Below are 19,059 nucleotides of genomic sequence, written 5' to 3'. Positions count from 1 at the left end.
GCTCCCCCACCCAGCCCCAGAGGTTCCCGTTCACAGATGGCCTTGATCCCTCTAGGGTCTATCTCTGTCCCGCCCTCCCCACTGATCCCAGGCTGGATGTGTCCTCTGCAGCGGGGCGTCAGGCAGAGAGGACCCAGGCTCTGTCATGTTGGTTGTGCATGTCAGCTGACCTAGGATAGAGGTCAGACCTGGGGCTACGGCTAGGGCAGCAGAACAGCTTCTGGACCTTCTGAAGTGAGACACATGTGGCGGCCCCCACGAGCCCCTGCAACCTGAGTGCCATGGCCAGTGTGGGCTCTCTGCTAACACTCCAGGAGGGGCGGCCGATGGCCCCAGGACTTGACCCTGGCCACCCACAGGGGAAGTCCTGGGGCAGTCAGGCTTCCTGGCTCCCGCCTGGCCCAGCCCTGGCTGTTCTGGGCATTTGGGAGGGGAACCACGGCCTGCAAGGTACCCTTCACCAAACCCCACTTGCTTTTTGCATAAAATCAACGAATAAGTGTTTCTTAACAGCTCATGGAAAACAGCATTCAAAGGGAAGTTTATTTGGGTGTGAGGCACGGTAATTTGAAGTGTAGGAGGGCCTTTGCAGAACCTATTTAGATGGGAAAGTGGTAGGTGGGTTAGCAAGGTCCCTGGCGTGGGGCACAGGGGGGCCCTACACCTGCATTTTGCGTGGACATCTTGGGACCCTTCTAACTGCCACTATGGCAGGCTTCCCTCAGGGCCTGCCTGGAGCCAACACAGACACCTGTGTGTCCTAACCTGTGGCTATACCCCAAAAAGTGTTCTTGGGGCCCCCCTCAAAGCACCTCAAAGCCTGGTCTTGGGACCAGGCTCCCAAGTCCCCAGGGCACTGGGAGGGTTGAAGGCCCTTCTGTCCTGGGGCCCAGTGACCTCTGGGCAGCCAGCTGCCAGCAGAGTGGACATTTGGGGTTCTCTCGGTTTGTCCTGCTGTGTGGCTGAGCTGCCTGGTCGGTTGGCTGTACTCAGCACCTGTACCCCTGTATGCCAGGGCGTGTGTCTGGCATGGGCGGTGGTGGATGTCCAGTGTTGGAGGATGTTGCCTGAGCTACCTTGTGCCCCTGCCTCTGCTTTGCTTTTAAGCCTTGCCCGAACAGAGCAGTGGCTGTGGTGAAACAATGACACGTCCAGCTGCTGCAGCTGCCCAAGGGTCCAACCCAGGCTGCAGCGTGGCCGCCAGCCGCGTCCCATGCCGCGTGTGTCCTGTGCTAACACCTGCCCAACGAGGCTGCTGGCTCCATGGGGTGAGGGGTTATGGGGGTGTGTCCCTCCCTCCCTCCCCCTGAGAGATCTGGGAGGTCAGGTGGGTTCAGCCAACCCCAGCACGGCTCTGGGCCCCTTACCCTGGCAGACCCCCAAGGCTCCCCTTCCCAGGAGCTATGGGTCCCCATCCCAGGCAGGTGCAGCGGAGGGAGGGGAAGACTCCCAGGCCAAGGACGCCCTAGGTTTCTTGTGAGCAACAGCATTGGGGGGAGTTGCTTCCCTGAGCCCCCCATATCCTATGAGTTTCTGGGTTTCCCTGGGGAGCCCGTCTGCATCTCTCATCTGTTTGTTCAGCAAGGCCTCCTAGACCCCTGCTGTGCATTGAGGCGCTCCGAGGGGTCCCCCCGTTGGCCCACACAATAGTGTCTGCTTGGGGCCCTATGCTATCTGTGAGGTGTGTGCACCCTTGGGTCCCTAATACCTTTGAGGCAGAGAGGAGGTGAGGGGGCTGTGAGAACAGAGATGGCCTTGAGAGTGGGGGTCACTCTGCACCCAGCGTGGTGCCCCGCCCCCAGACAGACAGCTGAGGATGCTGGCCGGCCACACTTTATTTGGGGCTGGCACAGAGGAAGGGCCCCAGGCCAGGAGCGGTGGGCTGCCTGGGCTGGCCTCGGGGCTCAGGCCCAGAGGGTCAGTCGTGGTTGCAGAGGCTGGACTGGCAGCAGGCGATGGACACATGTGGGCCCAGGTCCAGGCTCCTCACGTCCGGGCAGCCGCTGTAGCACTTCTTGGTGACCAGGGGCAGGTCCTCAAAACTGATGGGGGCTCCTAAGAGGCAGGAGAGAACCCATGGGACTCCCTGAGGCTCTGGGCTGCCTGTCCCACTCTCACCCCTCCTGCTCCTCTCTGGGACCCCTCACCCCATCTGGCAGGTAGGTGTGGTCCCTAGGGACAGGTGTAGGACCGCTTGGACAGGGCTCCGGCTGACCAACCCAGCTGCCCATTCTCCCCCAACCCAGGGCCCAGGCCATCTTGCCCCTCCCGACTCACGCGTGGCGATGACGACGCAGTGGGTCATGCCCCGGGGGCACTGGGCCGCATGGGAGCACCCACCGAAGCCCTTGCATTGGTGACACCACATGCCCTGGGCTGCAGCTGTGGACAGACGGGCACGGACGGCCAGGCGGCCACTTGCAAGGAAGCCACATTGCCCGCCAACACCCTTGGGGTAAGGCAAGGAGAGGACACGGGCACTCCCGGTCGAGGAGTGAGGGCTCAGGCTCCTGCTGGGCTGTCCCCTAGCCACAGAGATCAAGGCCAGCGAGTGTCCATTACCCAGGGTGCCCAGCCAGGGAAGGAGCTAGGACTGTGAGACCCTTGGGGAGCGGTGATCTGAGGCTGGGAGGATTGGGGGGCGAGAGGGAGAGGGTCTCCAAATCTGCTCCCCACCCTTCAGGCCCGTGGGGACTGGATGAGGCGACACAGGGACCATGGACAGGACACAAAGGACGCAGGCAGGGGCCGTGGTTCATTCCTGTGGTGTTTCTGTTTCCCGCTGCCCCTGCCTGGCCCTCCCCGTGTCCAGCGGGATCGCCCTGTCCTGGCCGTCCCAGCTCCAGACCTGGGACTCAGACTTGTATAAAGCCCCTGGTCAGCACAGGCCGAGGCCTCTGGCTGCAGTCCCCGAGCTGGCCACTCGGTCTCCTCCAGGCCCCCAAGCTCTGCTCTGGCCACAGCTGTGCCCAGGGTCGGTTGTGAGTCCTTGGTGTCCCAGGGCAGTACCCGGTCAGCAGGCTGTACTGTTCCATCAGCCTCACAGAGCAGGCTGAAGCCCTGCCGGCACCTGCGGCCCTGTCCTTGGTTCTGCGGCTGTCACGTGAGCACTCAGAAACAAGCTGAGCAGCCCAGGGCTGAGACGCCGCCCGGGGAGTGTGGACTTTTGGGGAGCAGAGGAGGGGGCCAGGCCCTTGCTGCCTCAGTCCAAGCACTTGAGGGCCTGGAGGACAGAGGTGGGGGCTGGGCCCTGCAGCAGGGTGGAATTACCTGAGGATGGAGACCCCTGGGTCCTGGCCAGGGCCAGAGGGAGAAGGGCCCTGGAGGGGGTGGTCCTGGGATGAGGTGGGACAGTGGGGGTTACCCCCGTGTGGGAAGGACCCCGGCAGAGGGCAGACACCGGGGCTGAACCGGAAGCCAACGGGAAGGATGGGACAGGGTAAGGAGGATGGGAGGACATGGCAGACTCACCCAGCTGCAGGCTCACGGTGGCGACCAGCAAGAGCCCAGCGAGGAACTGCATGTTCGGGAGGAGGGCAGCCTGTGGCACCCGACCGTCCCTTATACTGGGTGGCCCCCACCCACCTCCTGCGCCTGAGTCACCTGTACCTGCCCAGAGCTTGCCAGTCGGGTGCCCGCAGCTGCCAGCCTGGGCCAGAGCCAGTTCACAGCATGGCCTGCCCAGCCCAGTGGGTGCCCCATGCAGGCTGCCACCACCGGGAGGCCTGGGGTGCAGGCCAGGAGGCCCTTCCAAGATCCACTGAGCCCAATGTGGGGCAGTCAGAGGCCATGGTCTGCACCCCACCCCAAGTCAGTGGGTCTCATGCTGGTCCTCTCAGGGCTGCTGGGCGCCCTGCCAGACCCATACTGGCGGTTCTGGTGGTGGCTGACGATGGGCTGGTGGGCTGGTAGGCTGGCGATGATGGCAGCAGAGGACTACAGAACCCCCTGCTTGGACCCAGGGATGGAACAAGGCCCCAAAGGGATGAGCTGGCAAGCAGATGGGAGGAGGCAGGTGAGTTACCTGGCAGGCTGGGGTCCTGCTGTGAACTCCCCTGGGGCCTGTCAGAGTGCCCGCACCCTGACCTCAGCCAACGCAGGGAGGGGCTGTGAGCTTCTCAGCCGGCCTCCTGCCACCTGCCACCGGAGCCTAGTCCCACCTTCAGGTGGCTGCACCTGGCAGGCAGCGGGGGTGGGGCCAGGCCGCGGCTGGGGCTGCTAGGACGGTGGCTTCCTCTCTCTTCGGGCGGTCCCCACTCAGGATGTGTGTGTGTGAGCATTCTCTCTCTCTCTCTCTCTCGGTTTTACCTGCCCACCCACGACAACTCCACTTGGAGCCTCGGGTGGGAGCAGGACTGTTGGGGTCCACAGGCCCGTCAGAGCCCGCCGCCCCGACACCTGCTCCAGCCATCTGCAGGGGTCCCTTAGCGCTGCAAAGGTGGGGGAGTGGAAGGAGGGAGCCTAAACCTGGGGTCACAGGACAGCGAGTAGGAGCTTAGGCCAAAGCAGGGTGAGGCTGGCTCTCCGAGCCCAGACGTCCCCAAGCTGGGCTGGCTGAGAGGCGGGATGGAAGTGTGGGGTCCATAGAGCTGGGAGACCAGCAGAGCCGGACAGCAAAGGGAGGTCCATAGAGCTGGGAGACCAGCAGAGCCGGACAGCAAAGGGAGGTCCATAGAGCTGGGAGACCAGCAGAGCCGGACAGCAAAGGGAGGTCCGTAGAGCTGAGGGACCAGCAGAGCCGGACAGCAAAGGGAGGTCCGTAGAGCTGAGGGACCAGCAGAGCCGGACAGCAAAGGGAGGTCCTTAGAGCTGGGAGACCAGCAGAGCCGGACAGCAAAGGGAGGTCCGTAGAGCTGGGAGACCAGCAGAGCCGGACAGCAAAGGGAGGTCCGTAGAGCTGGGAGACCAGCAGAGCCGGACAGCAAAGGGAGGTCCGTAGAGCTGGGAGACCAGCAGAGCCGGACAGCAAAGGGAGGTCCGTAGAGCTGGGAGACCAGCAGAGCCGGACAGCAAAGGGAGGTCCGTAGAGCTGGGAGACCAGCAGAGCCGGACAGCAAAGGGAGGTCCGTAGAGCTGGGAGACCAGCAGAGCCGGACAGCAAAGGGAGGTCCGTAGAGCTGGGAGACCAGCAGAGCCGGACAGCAAAGGGAGGTCCGTAGAGCTGGGAGACCAGCAGAGCCGGACAGCAAAGGGAGGTCCGTAGAGCTGAGGGACCAGCAGAGCCGGACAGCAAAGGGGAGGTCCATAGGGCTGGGGGACCAACAGAGCCGGACAGCAAAGGGGAGGCCTGAGCTCAGGGGAGGTGGCAAGGCTGCAGAGGAGGACACACACGTGCCCTGGTCTGTGTACTTTTTCACCACCTCCACCCACTCGCCCACCATCTACCAACCATCAATCCACTGCCCATCCATCAATGTGCCAGGCACCCATCCTCTGCTCACTTGCAGGCCATACAGCCACCCCTGTGTCCATCGTCCATGTAAGCAGCTCGCACCCACCCACACCACCATCTGTCCAGGGAGGGACAGCGAGACAGCCAAGGCCCGGGGCTGTGACTGCCACAGGAGCATGTTTGGGAAGGTATGTGCGGGACACACAGGACCCCCTTCTTTACAGCAATCCAGGGATGTCAGACACCACAGTGGGACACACAGGAGCAGGCAAGCAGCCCCCTTGCCCAGCACACCCTGCTCCGGACGCTGGAGCTCAGCGGCTCTCCCGCTGCTCGGAGACCAGGCTGTTCCGTGTGGACTCCACAGAACGAGCCTCGGGGCCTCTGGCTTGCATCAGAGCAGTCCTCAAGGTGGGGGTGCCCAGGTCCCGGCACCATGGTACCCACTGCTTCTGCCCCACCCCTGACAGGTGAGTGGGTGCCGGCTGCAGCCGCACAGCTTCTGCGGCCTCTGGTCTGCCTTCCTCCCTCAAAGCCGTCCTCATGCTGAGGAAGTCCATGGCTGAGAGGGGTGGCCAGCCCGCCTGGGGACAGCTGCTGCTCCTGACACTTGGTTTCCAATTCTATCGAACGAGCCTGGGGCGACATCCACAATGCTGGACCCTTCTTCAAGGAGAGGTTTTACCTGCCCCTGAATCACCCCAGTCTGTGGTTCCCAGGGCCACTGCTGGACAGGGGTCCTATCATTTAGCACGCCACAGGCCCCCTCTAGTGGCCACCTACGCTCATGGTGCTAGGATGCCGGGAGGGGCAGGAAGCTGAGCTGTGAGAAGCCGCACCCTTACTCCCAGGGGCCCCTGCGGACCACCCTCCCAGGGCCCAGGCCTGCTTCCTCTGCACCTGCCCTGCAGGGACTGACCCCACGCCCAGTGGGGAGCCTGGCCCAGGCCTGGAGACTCCGGGAGGCCCCTCTGCCAGACTCTGCCAGGCTGAGCCAGGCCGCAGCGGCCACCTGCCCTGCCCCTCCCATGCTGCCCAGAATAGCCCTGGCCGCGCTCAGCACCCAGAGCCCCACCATATAAGGACTGGCCTGTCTGGTCTCCACCCTCCCTCCCCCAGCCCAGCTCAGCCCCACCTAGGCCCAGAGGACGGGGGAGGGGCAGCAGCAGTTGGAGGAGGGAACAAGCACCTTCCCCCACTGCCCCGCTGGAGCCAGATGGCTGCTGGGGCTTGAGGACAGGCCCATTTGCTCCTCCACTTCCAAGGACTGTGGGACACAGGGCCTGGGTCTGCTCCAGGGCACTTGCCATCCCACGGCTGCTCTGGGCAGGTCTGAGGCTGGAGGGTGGGGTAGCACAGGGGCGGCAGCCTGGGCCAGGACCGTCCCCCCCACTCACGAGCACCTACAGCTGGGCCCCAAGGGAATGCCCTCCCCAAGCTCAGCCCAAGCCACATGCCTGTGGCTGGGGGAGGAGCTCAGTTGGACAGGCGGGGTGGGGTGGGGGTCTTCCTGTAGACAGTTGTGGGCGCCAGGTGTGGCCAGGGCACGAAGATGAGTGGGTGTCTCCTAGCTGGAGCCAGCCCTAGAACAGAGCCCGGAGGGCGGCCAGCAGGGCGACCAGCAGGCTCAGGGCACTGGGCACGGCAAGGCCCGCCGTGTTGCACAGGTCGTACTGGCAGCAGGAGGTGGTGGAGGCGTGCTTGGAGTAGCCATCGTACACGGTCTCAAAGCAGCTGGGCACGCACGACTTGCTCACCTTCATCTTGGTGGGGGTGTAGTCTGCAGGGGCAGAGGGTGGTCCTGGTTACTTCCGCCCCGCCCCCACCCCGGCCTCAGCCCTGGGAGGCCCCCAGACTCACAGGTACGAGTGGTCATGCAGTATCTGACCATGTCTGGCAGCGCATGGGGTTGAAGCAGTTGTCTCCGTGGTAGGCGCACACGTGACAGTCCAGAGCCTGGGCTGGGGTCAGGGGCAGGGCCACACAGCACCCATGAGACCCCAGCCCAGCACCTCCCCAGGGCGCACACAGCAGCTCATGGCAGGAGACAGGCCCTGGGGGGTTCCGGCTCCCCGCGCCCCCCGGCTGCCCCCTCCTCCAGCTTACCAGAGGGAGGCCCAGCAGGGCGGCCAGCAGCAGGAGGGCCATGGCAGCTGTTCCCGGAGCGCAGGGGGCTGCGGCGGGGCAGGGTGCGGGGTGGGCGGGAAGAGACACGGGGCAGTCAGTGCGGGGCAGCGTGTGGGCGGCAGGGGAGGCTCCCTGGGGAGCGGGCGCTGAGCGGGACGCTGGCCAGAAGCCTGGCATGCCGCAGCGCCTGGAGAAGTGGAGGGGGCCCGGTGCGCAGGCCACACTGCGGGGACCGCGAGCTCCGGCCTTACTCAGGGCGCCCAGGCGAAGCCCAGCAGCAGCCACCCGCTCCGCTTTGGGCTCCTACAGAGCCCGGTCTGGGGTCTGCGCTCCCTCCGCACCCCCGGACCAACCTGGGGTTATCCCGGGACCAACCGCGGCCAGGGGAGAGTGGGGCCCGAGCCCGGCCAGGCCTGGGCGCCCCGCCCCGAAGGCTGCGGCAACCGCGACCTCCTCCGCGACCTTCACCGTCCTAAGCCCCTGCAGAGCCCGGAACTCACGCGCAGCCGCTCGCGGCCTCCGCCTCGGGTGGGACGCGCGCCGGGCCCGGTTTGCCGCAGCGCCCACACCGCGAGACCGGTCCTGCGAGTTCTGGGGCGGCGAGCCGAAGGCGGAGCGTGAAGTCGTGGAAGATCCCGCCCCAGTCCCGCCCCCAGCTGCCAGCCCCCGCCCGCGGTCCCCGGAGGCCACGCCCCTGACCCGCCCTTTCCCCGCCCCCAACCTGCCGGTCTCAGCCTCAGACCCCAGCCTGGCCCCGCCCCCTCCCCGCCCCCTCCCCGCTGGCCCCGGGCGCTTCCTGCAGGCCCCGCCCCAGCCCCGCCCCTCTTGCGGCGAGGCCGCAGTTGCTGTCGCAGGGTCCGGACGCGCCAGCACGCACACAGCCCGGGGCACCGAGGGCGCGGCCCGGCTGGCGCAGCTGGGGGGCTTCCCGTGCGGCGCGGGGCAGCCTCGGGGAGCCCTGCCCCGATCCTGCCGGGCTTCAAATACTTCGCTTTTCATGAAAGTTTCAGGCAAAATGTGTGAGGAGGCCTACGTGTCCTTCCACTTTCGCACGGGACCCCTCCCCGCCACCCTGCTCCCTGCAGGGCACCTGCACGCGGCCTGGATCGCAACGCTCCTGCGCTCCGGGAGAGGAGTGGGGTCCGTCAGGGATCGGCCCCTCCTGGGCGCCGCAGAACCACAGGACTGGACTGGGGAGGCTAGAGGGAGCTGGTTAGCTTCAAGTGGCCTGGCAGGTGTGCGGGTGAACATGTGTGTGTGCAATACGTGTATGTATGTGAACATGGACGAACATGCATGTGGCATGCAAGCAAGTATGGTTGTGTGTGTGGAGTCCTGGGAGGGAGGAAGGGGAAGCGGTGGCCAAGACAGTCGCAAATTTGGCCAACTCCAAGTGCAAGTCTGAGGAGTGGCGGGGAAGGGGACAACCCGGTTCCCTCTGCTCGGCTTCGCATCCTCACACCCACCCAGCAAGCTGACACTGCCTGCCTGGCGGTGGCATGGGAGCCAGAGCCTGCTACGATGCCCCAGAGAAAGATGGGGGCTGTGGGGCCCAGGGCAGACTCAACTCCTACTGTTGTGGGGTGGGCAGCTAGGTCAGCTTGCAAGCCATTCCTCCTCACCACCTAGGTGCTCCCTGCTGCCCACCTGTCACCACCTGGAACTTGAGAGAGGGTGATGTTGCATTGTTGTGTAACCACTCCCCTCGCAAGCCCCTATAAAGACCCCCCATGGGGAGGGGCTCGCTCTGGCACTCCGACTCTTGGCCAGGACAGACCCCGAGGACAGGTGTCCCCTAGCATGGCCCCGTGTGTCTGTGTTGCTCACCCTCTTGCTTGGGAGGGACAGGAGGGACAGGAGGACCAGGAGGGACAGGAGGACCAGGAGGGACAGGAGGGGCCGGTAAGGACAGCAACGCTAAGATGCCCTGTATTCTTCCGAGAGTTCCAGGAGAGGGGAGGCCTGGCAGTGATGGAATGTGGGCAGAGAGGCCAGGGAAAGGTGAATGCTGCTTTGTAAGTGTGTCCAGGTTGTTTGCTGCACGTCTCTTAGGATGACTTACATTGCTGGGGAAGCTAGGACATAGGTCTTCACCTTAACGGGTGGACTTCAGGGTAATGACCATTCGATTCAGACTGATTTGCCGCATGAACATGTCTTTGCCTAATTTCTGGTGGGCACTGCCATCATTGAGTTTCTTAATGAGGATTCCGAGTCCATCCTCGCTCGCACCTGACAAGCCTGCGAAGTGAACGCAGGTAGGACTCATCAGTGGGAAGGCCCTGGGGTGACGCCTGAAAGCAGCGCGCTGTGGCATCCAGTGCGCCTGTCAGCCGGCAGGTCCGCCCCGGGACGTGCCGGCGAGCGAGCCCGTTGCCCTCAGCATCGAGGCTGGAAAGGCCTGAGCAAAGCGGGAACACCAGGCCTGTGTCCACCGGCTTCTCCGCGTCCCCTTTCCCGTTTCCCTGCAGTTTGCATCTCTTGCTCTCTGTCCCCTCTGCCCGCCCCTGTAGCATGGCTGACCAGAACAGTCGGGGACCAGGGTGGGCAGTCGGACCCTGCTCACATTACAAGACCCTCCTGCAAAGCCCATCTGTCCACAGGCTTCACCAAAGCCCTGAGGACCAGAGGGTCAGATGACCCTGGGATCAGCCTCACTGTGGGAGGGGGTGATGGAGGGCCGTGCCTGCTTCTCAGCATCATGTCTGTCCTTGAGGGCTCTGGCCTCCACTTTGGCTCAGGAAGTCGGGGCAGGGCATGCCCTTGGCTGGGGCCTTGGTCTTCACTGGACTGGCAGGTTGAGCCCTCGCCAGGTGGCATGGCCATTCCTACACTGGCAGGTTGAGCCCTCACCCAGAGACCACCAAGCTCACACTGAGCACCTACCTGGAGTCTCCCCAGCCAGGACCTGTGCAGCCTGGGCTGGAGTCCTTCCTCTCCATTTTAACCCTTTCCTGTCTGCTCCGGCCCGCGTGTTCTTCTCGGGAGGCCCTTACTAGTTCCAGGAAACCCAGTGGTTATTCGGGAAATCTCCTTGGCTGTTGCATGGGGAGGCGGGCGGCCCCTTGCTGGCCTGGGTTCTGCTGTGACCTCATGGGGAGCCGACGCTGCCTGCCACACACTGCTGGGTTCCTCTCACCCACGTCCTAACTCCTGCATTCCTCCTGAGGGCCCCCGCGTTGCACGCCCTCCTGGCCCCGTCACAGGGGCGTGGGCACTGCTGTCTGCCTCCTGATCCAGGACAAGGAGCCACGTGCTTTGGTTTCTGGCTGGGCATGTCACAGCCTCCTGTGAACAAACGTCCTCCCCATCCACTCAGGAGAAGGACGTGCGTACCATGGAAGGACTTCCCAAAGTGCCACGGAAGCCGGGCTGAAGAGCAGGTGCTCCCAGACAGCCACAGTGATGCCTCTTGCCGGCAGGTGGGTCCCTCTCCCTCCGTGATGCTCAGTCTTCCCCGCCCCCGCCTGGTGCCCTGGGCTCCTGGTCCCAACTTTCTCAGTGAGGACTTGTTAGGAGCCACAGACTTATGGGCCTTAGACTTGGCCTACCTGACAGCCTGTTGCATTGCAAAAGCCTGCAAGCAGGGCTACAGCAAGCAGGATATTAGGGCAAAACATCCTCTGTAGAGCAAGCAGAATAGAACCTCCACCCTTGTTCCTGTTCAGATAATTAGTTCCTCCCCTGTTTCAATATAGCTGATTAGTTCCTTCCCTGCTTCAGTGAAGATAATTACTCCCAGGAAGCCCCTCCCTTTTTCCCCCTCCCCTAGAGAAGGTATATATATGAGGAGTGAAAATAAAGAGAGAGGCACTCTTTTCCACCAAGTACGAGTGTCCGTGTGTTTCTTGGGCTAGCAGCCCGGGGCTACCAGCCCAGCATTCCCAGTCCACCCTCAGGGTTTGAGCGTCGTGTCCTGCAGGTCGGGACAAGGACTCGCCTGCCCGTCCTTGACTTCTCTTCTGCCGGGAGGTTTGCAATTACTACAGCTGCAAACTGCTTATATGAGCCGGTCACAGCCACGCACCAGGAACTTTCTGCTTGACATTTGGTATTGAAACTGGACCATTTGTTATCTTCTCTCACTCCCTGCCCCTGGATGCCCATATTTGCCCTGGCCTGGAGGAGTCACTGCCCTGCCCCTAGCCTGGACATCCTGCTCTAGGTGCTTCGGGCCCCTCTAGTCGCCTGTCCCAGCGGAACAGAAAGTGGTGGGTCCTGGGTCAAAGGCCTTAGCGAGGGAGTTTTCTTACCTCCCAGTGATTGGCTCTCAGCGGCCACCAGGGTGCTTCCCTCTGGCCTTCTGAGAGCAGGTTGGGAGTGGCGGCCTAGGGAGGCCCTGGTGTAGGCTAGGGCCACCCCTCCCAACCCCAGGGGACACCAGTGGGCTCCGGCTGTACGTGTAGGACTCCAGGCTTCTGGTCAGGATGGAGCAGCCAGGCTCACTGCAGTCCAAGGCCAGGGCCGCCCGGGCGGGCTTTCAGCCGATCCCCATCAAGTGCCACTGCCTGTCCCGCAGCTGTCAGGGGCTCAGGGCCCGCTCCAGGATGGAGGGTGGTGGGTGTGCTAGTGTTCCGGGGTGAGAGTGCGGAGGGTGGGAGACCAGAAGCTGTGCCTGTCACCAGGATCTCCCCCAAGGCCCCGTGGGGTTGAGCTGGTGCTGAGCAGAGGCTAGGGTGGACCCAGCTGTGGACTGAGCCAGGAGCATGGTGTCGAGGGAGGGCTGCTGGCTTTGGAAAGTGGCTCCAGGCCCTGGCTGTGCTCTACTCAGGCCCTCCCTGTCCCTGGGCACCCGGCCCAACCCCAGGGACTCTGAGTCATGCCCCGCCCCCACCAGCTCCAGCAGGTGAGCCCCTTCCCGCCTCTCCAGCTGCTCCAGCTGCTCCTCATGACAGTGCTGGAAGCTCTGGGGCGGGTGCTGAGAGAAGACAACCCCTCCCACTCCAGAACAACAGCAGTAACCCCTCCCACTCCAGAACAACAGCAGTAACCCCTCCCACTCCAGAACAACAGCAGTAACCCCTCCCACTCCAGAACAAGAGCAGTAGGTGCCTGGTTTAGAAACATTTATTGCCATGCAGTTTCCAGTAGAAAAATCAACAGAAGACAAACCGGGTGAGGGGAATGGCCCGCGATGACCTCAGGCTGCTGTGGGAGCGGCTGCTCTCCACACCCTGATGGAGGGCTTTCCCAGCAGAGGGCATCAAGCACCCGGTCCAGCCAGGGAGGGGTTGGGGAAGAGCAGGGCATGAGCCAGGACTCACGGGGTCACAAGCCTGGGGTCCAGGCGCAGGCAAGGAGGCCGGCGGCCAGCACGAGGCTAAGGAGGGTGCCAGCAAGCGGGGCATGGCGGGGTGCAGCACTGCTGGCGCTCTCATTGCACAGGTCGCTCTGGCAGCAGTAGGTGGCCGCGGTGCCCTTGCTCACCTGGCCCTGCATGTTCCGGCTGGGGGTACAGTAGTCGGTGCAGGCCTTGGTCACCAGGTTCCCTGACAGAGGCTCTACTGCAGAAACAGGGGGCAGTGAGGCCTGGCAGCTGCCTGGGCAGCCCCCACGCGCCCCCGGCCAGCCTGCTGGGCCTTACCTGTGTTCATGGTCATGCAGAAGCGGGAGCTGCTGGGGCAGGCCTGGGGATGTTTGCAGTTCGTGGCACTGCTGCACACGTGGCACTGCAGGGCCCAGGCTGGCAGGAAGCAAAGGAGTCTCAGCCAGGGCTGTGCCTACCACGCAGGGGCCGGGCCCTCCTGGAGCCCCAGGCTTTGTGATCAACCCCGGCAACCACCCTGGAGGAGGCGTCCTGACCTGGAATAACTGTAGGTCTTTGGGAGACCTTTCACCTGCTGCCTCAGAGAGCTAGAGGGCCATGGTGCAGCTGACCCCTCCCTGGGGGCTGTCTTCCCACCTTACCCCACCTCAGGGCTATCCTCCCCCTATCCTGGGGGCTGTCCTCCCATCCCACCTGGGGTGCAAGGGTGCTCCCCTCCAGTCTCCCAGCCCCTGCCCATCCTGAGAGGCCGCAGCCCTGCAATTATACTCAGAAAAGATGGGGGTTCATGTGGGTCTCCTTGCTCACACCTGTTGGAGCCCAGCGGGCCGCCTGGCTCCCCCGCCCTGCCCCGCTCCTTACCGGGCCCCGTGGCCACCGCCAGGGTGATGACCAGCACAAGTGTCCTCATCTCTGGGGTGTGCTGGAGCCGAGGGCCCCTGCTCTCAGGAGGCCCTTATAACAGGCCCAGGCCATGGGCGGGGCTGGTGATGTCAGAGGGGCTGGGTGCTGCCCTGCTCTGCCAGGCCCACACCCATGGGCCAAGCTTGGACTCGGTCTAGCCATGTGGGGGGTTCTGTGTCCCAGCTGCCTCCCAGGGGCTAGCCAGGGCTGGTTGCGGCCAGAGGCCCTGGCCCTGCAGCTGGGTGCTGCTGGGTCTCCGTCCTTTTCCGGGGACCCCGCTATGCTGGAGGCTGCTGCAGGGGATGGAGGTGGGACCTGCTGAGACCTGACTGTACCAGTGCGCTGTTGGATGGCATGGGCAGTGGGCGGTTAGCTCTGAGGGAGGCCTGGTGTACCTGCCTGCACCCATCAAAATAAGGTGGGCAGGCTGGGTCCTGCAGCAGGGAGGGGCCGTGGGCTCCCCGGGCTTCTTCCTGCCTCGTTCTGGGCCAGCTACCCTCTCCTTTACCAAATAGGGGAAAGTTAAGATGCAGGGCTCTGCCTGGGCCAGCATGCAACAGCGCCTTTGGGAACCCGCATGGAGTGTGGGCAGAAACCCCCAAGAGCAAGGAGTGCCCGCAGCCTCAGCCCTAGAACTGCTTGGTGGGGGTAGGAGGCATGGGCCCCCTGGGGGAGGGTGCTCCTGGGCCCCCCTCGGAAACAGAGCCCAAGGCATGGTGACAGAGTGGTGACTTGGAGGGAGGTGGCTGGTGACGGTGACTCACTGGGGTGAGCGGCGTGGGAGCCGCTGGAAAAGCGGGTTTGTAATTCCACCTGGGTGCACCCAAGGGCTGGGATGCTGGGTAGACAGGAGCAGAGTCTGGAGTGGGCCCCCCCAGAGTGGTAGGAGGCCCTCGTCCGGCTGTGCCTCCCACTGATGGGGGCCAGCCTCTCTGTAGCGCCGGAAGCTGGGGCAGATGCTGCCTTCTGTTTGGGGCGGTAGGGGCGGGGAGGACAGGCTGCCCACAGAGACACAAGGCAACACATTAGCAGCGGCCCTCACCACACTTTCCATCCAGGGGACAGTGGGTGACTCTGAGGACTGAGTTGGCCAAGCCAGTGGAGAGCTTCTGGGGCAGTCATGGGGGCTTCCTGTAGGCAGTAGCCTGGCTGGGCCCCTAGGGTTTTGAGGTTTGAGTGGGGAGAGCTCGCTTTACGTCGTCCTCTCCCCGCCCCCGCCGCGGGCATGGACGGTGTTGCTCCTGACCCTGGCTGGCCAGCAGGTTCGGGCCCTGCCCAGAGCGCTGTCTGGGACAGTTTTCCTGCCCACACTCCCCCTCCCCGTCCCTTATGCTAGACTGAGAGGGAGGGAAGGTGGTACAGCATGCTGCCCCAGGCCCAGCCTGGGTGGATGGTGGGCACGGGTGGACAGTCAAGTGCCTGGATGGGAGGTGCTAGCCACCCTTGGAGTGTTGGGGGGATTCTTCAGTCACAGCTCGCCACAGGCCCCAGCCGCAGCCCGGGACCCCCAAATGTGCCTTGCCACCTTGCCTTGAGGTTCTTCATGTACTCCTCCAACAACACTTTGAATCCACTCCCAGCTCCAAGGGTAGTGGATACCCCTGGGGTGAGATGACATTGGCAGGGTGAGGTGCCGGGGCAGGAGATGAGGGGTGGCCCCCAGCTGCAAGCCAGGGCAGGGCACCAGGCCGAGGGGCCCGTGGGGTGCTGGTGTGTCCTTCGTCCCCCTTCCGTCCCTGTCCCAGCCGGAGCCGGATGATTGCTCGGTGTGTCAGCAGCACTGATGAGCAGGAACCGTAGCGGGGAGCGCCCGCTGTGGACACGTGGTCTTTGTCTCACTCCCTCGACTCCCAAAGCATCCCAGGTGTTTCGGTGTGCAGTGCCTAAGGGAGTGCCTGCTGGTCGGGTGCCCCAGGCAGGGATGGGGCCAGTGTCGCCTCCTGCAAGGCTATGGCAGGCTGAGGTTCCTAGATGGTGGTGTTGGGGGTGGGGCATGAGACTCCTCTGCCACTGCTGTGCCTCACTGCATCCCTGCGGGCATCCCGCCCCCTACCCATGTGCGAAAACATGAACAGGCCATTCTCAGAGTTCTGGCTGCTACACTGGCAACTCCAAGGAAGTGGACATCAGAATGCAGGCAGAGGAGCCAGGCTGGAGTCCTGTATTTATTTGAAAGGCAGAGCTACACAGAGAGACCAAGATCTTCCAGTGACTGGTCCACTCACCAAATGGCTGCAACGGCCAGGTGTGTGTGAGGTCATGAGTTGGGGTGCAGGACCCCGAGGACTTGGGTCACCCTCTGCTGCTTTCCCAGGCCATAAGCAGGGCACTGGATCAGAAGTGGCACACGGGGACATGAACTGGCGCCCATGTAGGATGCTGATGCTGCAGGTGGGGGTTCAGCCTTGCTCTGTCACAGCACCAGCCCCCCGGGGACCAGCTTTAAAGGACAGAATCTTTAGCCTGTGGGATCTAACACAACCGCGCAGGCAGTGCTGCAGCTGACCAGGAGTAGAGTGTGCCGTGTGGAATCAGCAGCTGCTCCATGGACACGAGCACCATCCCCCAGCCCCCGCCCCATGGAGTCAGAACTGTGCCATAGGATGTGTGGGGTCTGAGGGTGGGTCTGGCCTCCTGCCGTCCTCATCCCAGCCTGGATGCGGCTCCACAGAGTGGTAACGCCGTCTCGGCTGCGCCCCGCAGTGTGCAGGCACTCGGGGCCAAGCCAGTCCCACTCCCACGATGAGAAGTGAACTGCATGCGAAATCCCACCACATGGGAGAGAGACCATGGAAGCCAGGCCGCCTGGCCATGCACCCCAGCTGGAGCACCGTGGGACCCCTGGGAAGGCAGCCTCCGAGCTGTGTGGGCTTCCAGAATTGGGCACCTCGAGTGCTGGAGAGGGCGCTGCTGCCTGCTGGGAAAGCCCCTCACCCCAGGTGTCCAGCCAAAGGCAAGAGTTCCTGCTGCAGCCACCGCTCTCCCAGTGCCCCGTCCAGGCCTGAGACTGCGACTGCCAACAGCTGCGCTGGGTGGATGAACACAGGCCTTCCTCCCTCCCCTGCTGCAGGTGCTTCCCTCAGGCACTCACCTGTCCCTCTCTTCACCCAGCGCTCCAGCCAGCCATCTATCGTCTGCTCTCCATAGCCACCGTCACTCACCTGTCTACCTGTCCACCCATTCGGGAATCTGTGAGGAGTCTGCAGAGCATGGGCTGCGTCAGGCACCCTGCAGTCTTATGTGCCAGGCTGAGGGGGTACCGAGGCACATTCCCAGGTGCAGATAAGACCACCGAAAACCTTCCAGGACAAGTAACTGAGGGCAGGGATGTCGTGGTGCGTAGCTGGCTAGCAGAGGTGGCCTGGGGAGTGCGGGCCAGTGGCTCAGGCCTGCTGGCAACCGGTGGTCGGGAGCTGTGGCTATGTAGAGCCCTGCCGCATAGCTGGAGCTTCCCTGTCCCCCTGCCTCCTGGCCAGGACAGGCCTCTGTCTGCTGACTCCACGGGGGCCTGTCCTTACTCCAGGACCCCTGCCCTGTGCCCAGCTGGGTCTGCTGGGGCAAGCAGGCACCACGATGTCCCTCTACCTCGCTCTGTTCCCTCCCCCGTACCCTCCCCACCACGCCTGCCCCTGACTGAGTCAGCCTGGCCCTGGGATCGGCCCCTGTGCGTGGGCGTGACTTGCAGGAGCCTTGGAGGCACACCACTGTCCTCATGCTTGGGAGGTCACACTGGGCAGAAGCAGTGCTTGGACCTCATGTGTCCGACCAGGTGGCCCCGGGATCCGGGTCAGTGCTCAGGGCTCTGTTGCACCCTGTGTTCTGCCAGGGAGCTCCTTACCACAGTCCCAGGGGCTTAAGTGATCAAGAGACGTGTCACCCCACAACCTTCCCTTACATAAGAAGTGGAGTGGGTGCGTCCCTGGGGAGGAGGAGCTGCAGGGTGGGGATGGGGGAGCCCTGGGGGAGCTGAGCCCAAGTCGGGTGGGGTCGAATAGGCACAAGGGACCCGGCCTAGCCCTGGGTGCCAAGGGACCCCGCCCGTGCAGGCTCTGTGGAGAGGTGTGGTTCCACAGCTCCCACTGCAGAAGTGCCCGCCGCCGTGCTCAGGGCCTCTGCCTTTTGTGGCCTGGGCTGGGGTGGACACGGAGGACCCCCCGGCCCTGGTGCTGTCTCTGAGGGCTCCAGGAGCTCCGTTCCTGCACAGGGTGGCTGGGTGGCTGCAGCGTGGACATCTCTGGGACAGCATGGACAGGGACCCCTCTGAAGACTCCAGGGAACCCCAACTTGAAATCAACAGGCATGAAGCTGTGCATGCCAGGTGCTGTGCGCACTGCTGGCCCTTGGGGGTCCTTGCAGAAGAGGGTGACTCTCAGGGAGTAGGCCGAGAGGTTGTGCAGGTGCCCTTGGGTCTGGGTCATGTCCACGTTTGTGTCTGTTGAGGGGATGTGTGGTCACGGCGCCACGTCAGGCGGATGTTGGCGGTTACCTGCCTCCCTCTGCACCGCTGGGCCGGCGGAGGGGCGGAAGTGCGTTGTGACTGGTGTGGGTGGTTGAGAGTAGGTGAGGTAGCGCAGTCAGAGGGCTGTGGAAGTGTGTGCCAGGTGGCGGATGGGTGGTGTTTGCTTCTCAAGGGACTCTTACTGTTTTATACCAAAGGTATTGCCGGGGCAGCCTTTACACATGGTATTCCCAACCTGAGTTTATATTTGAAGCGTTTTTCACAGCTTAAGACGGTTCGGTACCGGCCTCCCAGGGACAGGGGTATGCCTCTGTTTTGTATGCACTCACACTTGGGGTAGATGCTTTTTAACCTGTCCTGGGGGAAACGTTTATACCAGGCCATTCGGATTTTGTTAAGGGAGATCAGGAGTGACACTTGACCCACTCCTAAGCAGGCATGGGCACAGGAGCGAGGCAAGGGCCTGACCCCCAGCCCTGAGGGCACGTGGACACAGGAGTGAGGCAAGGGGCAGCAATGCCCCTGGACTGGACATCCCAGGGAAGGGGAAGTTGGCAAACCGTCTAACTTTATTGTTACAGCATCTCAAGGGTTGGCACAGCTGGCACCACTGGGTGAGGGAGGACGGCTCTACACCCACAAGATGAATACCCTTTACCCAACCCCTGGTGAGCCGGCCCAGGCCCACTGTGGGCAGCCAGGGTGCATCTGCCCAGACAGGCTGCATTCTTCCAGGTCAGGGCTGCGGTCCTGGGTGGCAGAGAGAGCTGCTGTGTGAGGCCTGGGGCAGGGCAGGGTCACCTGTGCTGGCCCGTGGCTGTGACCCAGGGAGTGAGAGCAAGGTGTAGATGTTGGCCAACAGGTGTGTGATGGGTGCATGGCCTGGCTATGTACATGGGGGTCCAGCCAGGA

The 19,059-nt window shown here is 63.5% G+C and overlaps 3 protein-coding genes across 3 annotated transcripts; all 3 read right to left on the bottom strand.

Moving 5' to 3' along the window:
- Positions 1-1,872: 1,872 nt before the first annotated feature.
- Positions 1,873-3,611, bottom strand: SLURP2 (secreted LY6/PLAUR domain containing 2). The gene is made up of 3 exons (XM_004580756.2): positions 3,472-3,611; positions 2,278-2,382; positions 1,873-2,055 (listed from the first exon to the last, which is right to left on the bottom strand). The coding sequence occupies exons 1-3, from the start codon at positions 3,521-3,523 to the stop codon at positions 1,919-1,921; spliced, it is 294 nt and encodes a 97-aa protein (XP_004580813.2). The 5' UTR covers positions 3,524-3,611; the 3' UTR covers positions 1,873-1,918.
- Positions 3,612-6,773: 3,162 nt separating this feature from the next.
- On the bottom strand, positions 6,774-7,558 carry LYNX1 (Ly6/neurotoxin 1). The gene is given in 4 exon segments (XM_058668350.1): positions 6,774-7,172; positions 7,253-7,285; positions 7,288-7,354; positions 7,499-7,558. Coding segments are annotated over 4 exon segments (339 nt in total). The 5' UTR covers positions 7,541-7,558; the 3' UTR covers positions 6,774-6,975.
- A 5,075-nt stretch (positions 7,559-12,633) lies between these two features.
- On the bottom strand, positions 12,634-13,195 carry LY6D (lymphocyte antigen 6 family member D). Its single transcript, XM_004580855.2, has 2 exons — positions 13,104-13,195; positions 12,634-13,023 (listed from the first exon to the last, which is right to left on the bottom strand). The coding sequence occupies exons 1-2, from the start codon at positions 13,117-13,119 to the stop codon at positions 12,788-12,790; spliced, it is 252 nt and encodes an 83-aa protein (XP_004580912.2). The 5' UTR covers positions 13,120-13,195; the 3' UTR covers positions 12,634-12,787.
- Positions 13,196-19,059: the final 5,864 nt, after the last annotated feature.

This window comes from Ochotona princeps, chromosome 9 (assembly GCF_030435755.1).
Source record: "Ochotona princeps isolate mOchPri1 chromosome 9, mOchPri1.hap1, whole genome shotgun sequence".
Classification (NCBI taxonomy): Eukaryota; Metazoa; Chordata; class Mammalia; order Lagomorpha; family Ochotonidae; genus Ochotona; species Ochotona princeps.
This window is presented reverse-complemented; position numbering and strand designations above follow the sequence as displayed.

Bases quoted from the DNA above. Each gene is read 5' to 3' on its own strand.
- SLURP2 (XM_004580756.2), bottom strand. From the start codon at position 3,523: ATGCAGTTCCTCGCTGGGCTCTTGCTGGTCGCCACCGTGAGCCTGCAG. The intron at 2,383-3,471 runs GTGAGTCTGCCA...GTCTGTCCACAG, and splicing joins CACCGTGAGCCTGCAGCTGG to CTGCAGCCCAGGGCATGTGG. The intron at 2,056-2,277 runs GTGAGTCGGGAG...CCTGCCTCTTAG, and splicing joins CTGCGTCGTCATCGCCACGC to GAGCCCCCATCAGTTTTGAG.